The sequence below is a fragment of the Papaver somniferum genome, chromosome 5, assembly GCF_003573695.1.
Source record: "Papaver somniferum cultivar HN1 chromosome 5, ASM357369v1, whole genome shotgun sequence".
Lineage (NCBI taxonomy): Eukaryota > Viridiplantae > Streptophyta > Magnoliopsida > Ranunculales > Papaveraceae > Papaver > Papaver somniferum.
In genome coordinates, this window is record NC_039362.1 from 216,038,253 (window position 1) to 216,047,243 (window position 8,991).

The 8,991-nt window shown below is 35.8% G+C and overlaps 2 protein-coding genes across 3 annotated transcripts; one reads left to right on the top strand and one right to left on the bottom strand.

Moving 5' to 3' along the window:
- The first annotated feature begins 492 nt into the window (after positions 1-492).
- On the top strand, positions 493-2,591 carry LOC113280814. Its single transcript, XM_026529392.1, has 2 exons — positions 493-2,083; positions 2,179-2,591. Exons 1-2 carry the CDS (start codon positions 493-495, stop codon positions 2,589-2,591), a joined length of 2,004 nt encoding a protein of 667 aa, XP_026385177.1.
- A 2,149-nt stretch (positions 2,592-4,740) lies between these two features.
- Positions 4,741-8,586, bottom strand: LOC113284644 (cysteine synthase, chloroplastic/chromoplastic-like). 2 transcript variants are annotated; one of them, XM_026534158.1, is made up of 10 exons: positions 8,219-8,586; positions 7,467-7,576; positions 7,328-7,385; positions 6,982-7,245; positions 6,655-6,792; positions 6,492-6,543; positions 6,312-6,391; positions 6,171-6,230; positions 5,646-5,726; positions 4,741-5,017 (listed from the first exon to the last, which is right to left on the bottom strand). In XM_026534158.1, exons 1-10 carry the CDS (start codon positions 8,330-8,332, stop codon positions 4,925-4,927), a joined length of 1,050 nt encoding a protein of 349 aa, XP_026389943.1. In that variant the 5' UTR covers positions 8,333-8,586; the 3' UTR covers positions 4,741-4,924. The 2 variants fall into 2 exon arrangements, with proteins under 2 accessions (XP_026389943.1, XP_026389944.1); XM_026534159.1 differs by having other exon boundaries at positions 7,467-7,611; positions 8,219-8,581.
- Positions 8,587-8,991: the final 405 nt, after the last annotated feature.

Genomic DNA, 8,991 nt, shown 5'->3' on the forward strand with positions numbered 1-8,991 from the left:
CCTTCTTCTACTTCTCAGTCTCTCACAATCACTGAACAGATCGCACCAAAATTGGTTCTCTGATTTCCTATCTTCAAATCCTTTAATATCTGCTTTTAAGGCTGGCGACAAGGTATGGCATGTGTTTTCAATATGATTCAATTGATTCTGATTTTTTGGTTTTCAATATGATTCAATTGATTCTGATTTTTTGGTTTTCAATATGATTCAATTGATTCAATTGAATCAACAGTATATCTATTTATGTTTAATTTATATTGGATTGTATTGAATCCATGATTGGTTATATCCTTAGGTTAGATATTTTGTATCTGCAATTTTAGTTGATTAATAATATTATGAATAATGAATTATGTTATAGATTTATGAATAATATATGAGCTTAATTTGGATTCGTATGTTTATAAATCAATATCGTTATTCGTTCAAGAAATTCTCTTTCTCTAGTTTTGTTGATACTTAAAACTAGTTTCAGTGTGTATTTGGTAGGAGATGACGAAGATAAAAGATAAATTTTGGGAATATGCCGAGAAATTGAATAACCGTTTCAAATGTAAGTACTGCAAAAGAGATTTTCCTGGAGGAGTAGCAAGAGTGAAGTCTCATTTATCAGGTATTAAAGGCCGTGACATTGCTGTTTGTGCACAAGTACCTGAGGAAGTACAAGCATCTGCTGTTATTGCAGTTGGGGAGGCCGGTGTTAATGTTAGTGGGACTAAAAGAGCTAAATCATCTAGTGGGAGTGTTGGGGAGAGCATTGTTAGTGTCTGTGAAGAACCAAGATTGCAACAAACTTCAATACCTGCAATGCTCAGCAAAAAGGATAAAGATGCGGTGGACATGAAAGTAGCTCTTTGTTTCTTTTTGAATAACATTGCTTTTAATGTTATACAGACAACAGGGTTTATTGAGATGATTAAGGCTGTTTCAGAATATGGTATTGGATATTCATTACCTAGTTATTCTACTCTGCGAACTAAGTTGGTTGTCAATACTAAAGCAGATGTGGAACGTTATGTAAATGAAGTCAAAGAATCTTGGAGTTTAACTGGATGCACCATCATGTCAGACATATGGACAGATATGAAAAAACGGTCGTTTATAAATGTGATTGCTTACTCACCAAAAGGGGCAGTATTCTTAAAATCAGTTGAAAGATCCGGAGAGTCGAACACAGGTTTATTTATAAGGGAGGTACTTTTACCAGTTATTGAAGAGATTGGTGCTGAAAATGTAGTGCAAATTGTGACCGACAATGCTTCAAACTATGGACTTGCTTGTAACCTGATCATGGAAGAGTATCCCCACATAATCAAATCAAAGTGTGCTGCTCATGGAGTTCAATTGCTGTTTGAGGATATATATGATTCTGTTGATTGGGTTAAAGATATTTTTCTCAAAGCAAGAAAGATATATGACCATTTCTATAGGCATATCATTCTTTTGGACTTAATGAGAGAGCATACCAAGAAAGATTTGAGAAAGTATTCTAAAACCAGGTTTGCGTCTCACTTTCTTATGCTTCAATCTATTTTAGATGTTGAAGATGGTTTGAGAAACTTGGTCGCATCGGTTGAATATAGAAACATGTTGTACAGCAAAAGAGCTGTTGCTGACATAGTCAAAGAGCTTATACAAGGAACACCATTTTGGGAGGATGGGAAAGAGCTAATTTCAGCAATGGAGCCATTGGTAAAGGTATTACGGTTAGTCGACGGTGATGGGTCAACTTCAGGCTACATTTATGAAGCAACAGATAGAGCACGAAAGGCAATTAAAAAACGATGTGAAGAGGATCCTGTTAAGTATATGCATATATGGGAATTGTTTGAATTCAGAGTGAAATCTAACCTGCTTCATGAGGTTCATGCTGCTGCCATGTATTTGAACCCTCCTTTCATGTTTGATGGAAAGATTTCATATACTAATGAAGCTGTGCAAGCTGCCTTGTCATATATTTATGACAAACTGATTGATACCACTGAAAGAACCAAGTTTTCGCAAGAGCTTTTACTCTATAATGGAAAACATCCAAAGATCTTTACAAGCATCTCAATAGATCAAATCAGTAATTGTCATCCAAGTAAGTTTTTTTTTTAATGAATTTTCTTTTTTCTTTTTGGATAATTAGTCGTATATAGGGTGTATTGTTTATCTAAGTTTATGGCCTTATTATAGGGGTGTGGTGGGAAGCAAATGGAGGCTCTGTTCCTATACTAAGAAAGGTTGCCATTCGTTTGTTAAGTCAGCCGTGTAGTGCTTCAGCATGTGAACGTAACTGGAGTTCTTTCGATGCCGCACAAACAAAAAAGAGAAACAGATTGGCTCCACAGATGTTGGAAGATCTGGTGTACATAAGGATGAACTCGTTAATGCTGAAAAATTCCGTGAACTTTGAGTTAAAAGATAGAGACCCAATTAATCTTGAAAATCTTGCAGAGTGGGACACTGAACTTGTTGATGGCAATCTGGATGAAGCTATTGATGAAGGTTTTGTAGCCGATGCTCAAAGTGACCTGAATGTTGCTTGGATGGATAGAATGTGTAGCAGCATTGGGACATCTTCGAGAATGAATTATCGTCATCAGTAGGTATTTAATACTTGGAACAAATTAGGCTCTAACTGACACATCTAATTGCTTAATCTGTGTCTATATTTTGATTTTTTGTGGAGTTAAAACATTACTCCAGTAACTTAACTTGTTATATATGCACTGGGACAGGGTATAAATAGACTGTAATGTATCTATGTCTGCCAGAATCTAAGATATATATTATATATATGTATAAATATTTTGTATTTCGAAGTTCGAACTATGTATTTGCAGGATTATATATAAATTCTGAATATCTGTTATTATACGTGTGCCGAATTTTCGGTGACGAACTCATATTTGTAAATCGAATTATATACGTACGTATGCCGTTACGTATTACTCCCGTATCACGAACCGTTGACCGGATTCTTGACCGAATTTGATTTTTACAAATCCGTATAATACGCGTACGTATCCCGTTCCGAACGTATCCCGTATTGCGAATTGCTAACTAGTGTCGAGTCTTGATTTGTTTTGGATAATTTTATTATACTTTTATTTTATCATGGGTTGAAGTTGAATTATTTTGATAAGACCCATAGAAATCAAATCAGTATAGTTGAATATCATTTTTCAAATGAATCGAGGATCACCATTAAGGCACTAAGAGAGATCAGTTTTAATTATTAATGGTATGATACTTGCTGGGAAAAGCAACAAAATTGTTCGGAAACTTTTATTTCTACGTAAAAGTCCTAAATTTTTCGGAGAAAAAAAACCTCAATCTTTTTTCACCAAGAGGAAGTAAAACATCCAGCGATAATCACGATATTCTAGAAGCAACAGGCTAGCAGTTGAAGAAGAGATCTCTAATTTGAAAAAGTTATTCAGAAAATGATTAATTAGCTTAAGAATCTTTCCTAAAACAGTGATAGTGTGGCAGTGGCACATGTGACTGCTTTGAATGTTCTCAATAATTATAATCTTAATTCATCTAATCTTGAGTTATTAAATACAAGAGGACATCAGTCCACATATCATACAGAAATGGTTCATTATTATGATGAATTTCTTATATTATACAGACTGTGAGGAACATGGCATCATGTTTAAGGGTTGGTTGTGAAAGCTAAAAACCTAGTTGCACATAACTTTCGTAACCAATCTAAAATTTTGTTGTAATAACGTTTTACCTGATGAATTTTCTTAATATAATTTGCCAGTCAAAAAACGGTTTTACCTTAAAAATATTTAAGATCCACCCCACCGATCAACGTAGGAGAACTCATGATCAAAGGGAAAACAAATTCAAGATAATGTTGTACAATTAGATGGTACTTAAAGACTCGTTGATAATTTTGTCACATGAAGCAGATAAAATATGTTGGACCAAATTAGGTACTCCAAACTCTTTGAAGTCTTTCCCTTTCCTCTTTGCAAATGCACCTTTAATAATGGCTCTCAAAAGCAGAACAAAGTATATATAAAAGTTTCACGAGTGTGATTTGAACAGAACACTCTGTATATTTAACAGTGCTGCAAGTATTTCTCCACTAAGTAATCAGCTAATCAAGTATGTTTAATTAACTAATGTCGTGTGTTCGTTTTGCGGCTGTTGTACGATCTCAATCGCTTAGGACGGTGGTGGTTTGGATTACTTAACCTCAAATTGATTATGCAATGTGATACGCAATGAACTATGTTTCCTAGTTTTAAAATATTCAAACCATGCGTTAAACAGGTTAATGGAGATAGATTAAGAAATGATTTTTGTTCAGTTAGGCCAGTAATTAACTAGTGTTTATGCTGCTCGGCATGTTTCATGTTTGGCACCTGAGATTCTTAAAAGGTTTTAGGCTTTTAGCATCACACTATTATTTATATTTTTCTTTTTCTCGGTTCCAGTATAAAAACTCCTGGTGATTTTTTCTTTAACATAATTATGCGAGTTTTGGGTGCTGATACTCATGATCCGAGTCTGAAACCAGTAATTCTAAAGATCCGTGGCCGGAGTTCTCATCATGAAAACTTACTCAGCAAAGATGTATGGTTATGCTTTCACATCTGAAATTTACTTTCGTGAGATGAGCTTTACTTTAGGGGTGGGAAAGCAAGGTACGAATGATGTACACTCCTAAATGTGGAGTTATTGGTGGGAAAGGAAGGTGGGATTACGCAAACAAGCACTACAGCAAACCGTTTATAAGAAAACAAAACAAGATTTAATAATACAATACTTGGTTTAAAAATAATGTCAGGATAATACACATTTTATTTTTAATTTATTTTAACATTATTTACTCAGCTAAAACGCATTCTGGAATGTCTGCAGCAGATGCATAAAGAAGGATCGGAAGTGAAAAACTCATTTAGATTGCCCCAGTTTTTCATGGCTCGAATTGCATGTTTTCGCATTCTTCTCTGACTGATTCGAAGAGAACAGAAGAGAGATATCTCTCGCCACAACTCGGAAACAAAACATGCAACGTCCGGACATAGTATCAGCTAACAAGATAATTGGTTAAAAAGACTCAAAAAAATAATCAGAGATTAACGTCAATGCCTGCAAGACCAATAACAATGCGGGAGAAAGTAAGAAATAAAAGTATCTAATTGAAGTGTTGGTTATTTTAAGATTAATCTTTTGCATCTAGAATGTTTACAGTTAGATGCCCTCTTTGGGTTTGCTGTTGTTGTCAGGCTGCTCGATTCCAGAACTCGGGCCTGACCAGATCTTTTGACCAGTAGAGTACAGACACTAAGTACTGCAATTGTATCAACATCGAGAGAAAAGAAAAGGACCATTTTACATCTTTAAGTTTACTTGAATCTATTTATGTCTTACTTTTAACAATTAAACTTGATAAACATTTTTTCTGAACAGAGACTTCACACAAGGTTCAAAACTTAAATTTAGAGGAAAAACTTGAGCTTTTGCACGAATGAAAGTCAAGACCCAAAAGGTCTCCATCGGCTGATTTTCCTTTGTAGTACAAGTATTCTCTTTGTGTTTACTATGTATACTCTTTTATGAATGAGACTTGGCTCTTATAGAGTCTTAAATACCATATTCAAAACCCAAGGAAGGAAAAGAGTGAAGGTCCTTACCGCAATAAGCTTTCCTGCATTCTCAGGCCTCTTTGCAACTTTGACGGCAGCTGCTGCAGCAGCGCCAGAAGAAATTCCTACCTGCGTGACACATTGAAATAAAAGCATTCAGGTATAGCAGTTTCTTTGCATGTATCAAAGATCCTCCACAGAAATTTTGTAGCTCGTCATTCAAGAGCGGTCATTTTCATAATTTCTATTGAATTTATGTAAAGAAGGTCCATTATTGCCCTAGAAATAGGTGAATAGGTATACTTATTCGCCAAATGACAATGTATTGCTTCTCAAATCTCAAAGAGTTTTTGATCCTCCAACTATAACAAGAATAAACCATTTGATTGAACTTCAAGGAGCTTCCCGCAGTTAAATTCCTTAATATCATCTACTTTATGTACCTTTCCTGTAAAATAACTAAACACTTTAATCTAGACCTGACATAGTTAAATGTTTACCACATGGATTCAAGAACCCATATTCAACTAGATAATACAAAATCAAGTCCGAGACAAGAGTAAGTGTACAAACCATTAGGCCTTCTTTAAGTGCCAGCTGTTTCGCTGTTTCAATAGATTCATCACTTGATACCTGTTACATTAAGAATTATGAAATCCCAGAAAACAAGACTGCGTGGTCTTTACAATAATATGCATGAGAGAAGAATTGAACCTCAATGATTTCATCAACTACGCTCAGGTCTAAATTCCCAGGTACCAAGCCTGCTCCAATCCCTTGAATTTTGTGCGGACCTGTATATTTGATAGAAGCATGGGGAAGTATTTAAATAATATGACAATGAACTTTCAGTGAAAGATGCGAAACAACCCAGAATATCTCTCCATTGCTTACCAGGTGTTCCCCCTGAAAGTATGTTGCTTTCTGTTGGCTCGACACCAATAACCTAATACATCATGAAGTCAATTGAAATTTCACACAATAACATCCTATTCTCAAAACAAATCTTGTTTTCAAAATAGTTAATCTCATAACTGAAAGAAAAAACTTAAGGTACCTTTACGTCAGGATTTTGTTTCTTTAGGTACCGACCAACCCCAGATATAGTTCCACCGGTACCAATTCCGGCAACAAATATATCCACTTTGCCTCTTGTATCTTCCCAAATCTCAGGACCAGTAGTCTCAAAGTGAATCTATATGCCCCACATTAAAAATACTTACTTAGGCAACATGAAATTGTTCCTCCACTCAAAAGTAAATTGATAATCTCATAACCCAGAGTATTGTTATATTTGAATGCTACAATGTCCTACCCATCTCACCACGAGGCAGAACTTCACAACAGAGATGGTCAAACGTGTAAGATTAGTTTAAGGCGATACCTTTGGATTAGCAGGGTTGTCAAATTGTTGAAGCATGTACGAATTAGGTGTCTTCTTGAAAATCTCTTCTGCTTTTTCAAGAACTCCCACCACACCCTTGGCAGGATCTGTAAGAACTAACTCTGCTCCAAATGCCTTTGGAACGACTCGTCTTTCCATACTCATAGTTGCAGGCATTGTTAAGATGAGTTTGTATCCTCTTGCAGCAGCAATAAAGGCAAGGCCGATACCCGTGTTTCCACTGGTTGCTTCCACCAGGACACTCTGGAGAGAGAGAATACAAAGTTAGATATAGCAATATAAGGTGATGAGCATATCAAATTTTCTGAAAAGCTATAACAGTCACCTTTCCAGGTGTTATAAGTCCCTTTTCCTCAGCATCAATTATCATACTGTAAGCTATCCTATCGAATAATTGGAGAAGAATGACGTCAGAAAATAAAATTTCATTCGCTAAGTGTCAGTCTCATAGTATCGTAATTTACCTGTCTTTGACACTGCTACAAGGTTCCATCATCTCGATCTTGGCAGCAACACTTGCAACACAACCCTCGACAATATGATTGAGGTAAACCATAGGTGTCTTCCCAATAAGCTGTTATATAGCAACCAACATCGACATTGGATAACCTAAATACAAGTATAATACCATATGTATCATTCATAAACATTACAATGAAGGCTCACCAGTCAGATCGTATTCTTAAATTATGACAGTACAACTTGGTTTAGTCACTCAATTCAATCTAAAAGCACAAAACATAAAGCCCATGTCTCCATTTTCTGTTTCTCCCTCAATCTCAATTCTCAACTTGACGGAATAGCAAACACGAAAAAGGAGGTAGCCTGAGCTACCCTTCTACTTTTGAGAATTGGCCATTCAAAATCGGAAGGTGTTCTAATAAAACTAACTACAACACAATTTATATGTCACATCAAGTATAGACTCTATCTGGGTGGCACCGGCTTCCCAGGGCTGAAACCCCTCAAATGCAGATAAATCTAATTGGGAGTTGACCCAGGATACATGTAAGCTCTAATGTTTTTGGTAAACAAAAACACCCAATTGACAGCAGTAATCAGTGATATGCAACAAATTGAAGACTTTTGAAACAGAAATTCGAGTAAATGACTGGATAAAACCAATAAAAATTCAAACTTTATTTCAAAATGAATACAAAGAAACAAAACCCAGTTTGTAATTTGGGTTGACTTAATGATTGTGAAATGCATATACCTGAGTAACATCTTCAGCAATGTAAACACCTTCAATTTCAGCAGATGGTTGGGGTTTAGAAGAAGAAGAAGAAAGCCCTAATTTGGGGATAGAAGTCAATGGGTTTGAAGACATTGTTGTTGTTGAGTGGTTGGAGATTAAGAGTAGATGATGAGTCTGAAACCAACAACTCTAAAGATCCATAGGTTTCATCACGAAGTTGGAATGGCACAAGAAACAACATTTTAACTGGTAGTGAAGTTGATATCAAAGAGGATGAAAGGGAAAGGCAACTTCGTTCATATTATTTTAACCAAATAATCCCCACTTTTGTGTGAGGGGTGAGTGAGTGTGAGTTCAACTTTGGTGCAATGTATTCAGTTCCGGACCTTCCGATGTCGTCTTGGTCGGGTTTGGGACAGTAGGACGTCTTTATTTCAGAGAGATTGTAGGTGGAATCTCAGAATTTTTGGAGTACTTCTAAATTCGTGGAAAATGAGGGGTTTAAAAGCCTGGCTAGATTGGGTTGGGTTGGGTATACACATTTTGTTACCATTCAAGGCGGTGTATTAAAGGGTGTTTAAAAGATGTTAAAAGACCAAATTACTCTTACTATTAATATCCTGCCGATGGATCACCCAAATAATTTTCAAAATGTATAGCGATGAAATAAAAAATCAAAACGAAACAACTAAAAAAAATTGTGGCTACGGGATTTGAGATTAGGTATGATTTTGTACCCAATCTCGAATCCCGTATGATTTCACATTTTCACAAAAGTCGTCGGGTATGCT

Excerpts from the sequence above, each read along its gene's own strand:
- LOC113280814 (XM_026529392.1), top strand. The coding sequence starts at position 493 with ATGACGAAGATAAAAGATAAATTTTGGGAATATGCCGAGAAATTGAAT. Across the intron at positions 2,084-2,178 it reads AATCAGTAATTGTCATCCAA|GGGTGTGGTGGGAAGCAAAT; the intron begins GTAAGTTTTTTT and ends GCCTTATTATAG.
- LOC113284644 (XM_026534158.1), bottom strand. The coding sequence starts at position 8,332 with ATGTCTTCAAACCCATTGACTTCTATCCCCAAATTAGGGCTTTCTTCT. Across the intron at positions 7,386-7,466 it reads TGTAGCAGTGTCAAAGACAG|GATAGCTTACAGTATGATAA; the intron begins GTAAATTACGAT and ends ATTATTCGATAG. Across the intron at positions 6,544-6,654 it reads AACAAAATCCTGACGTAAAG|GTTATTGGTGTCGAGCCAAC; the intron begins GTACCTTAAGTT and ends ATGATGTATTAG.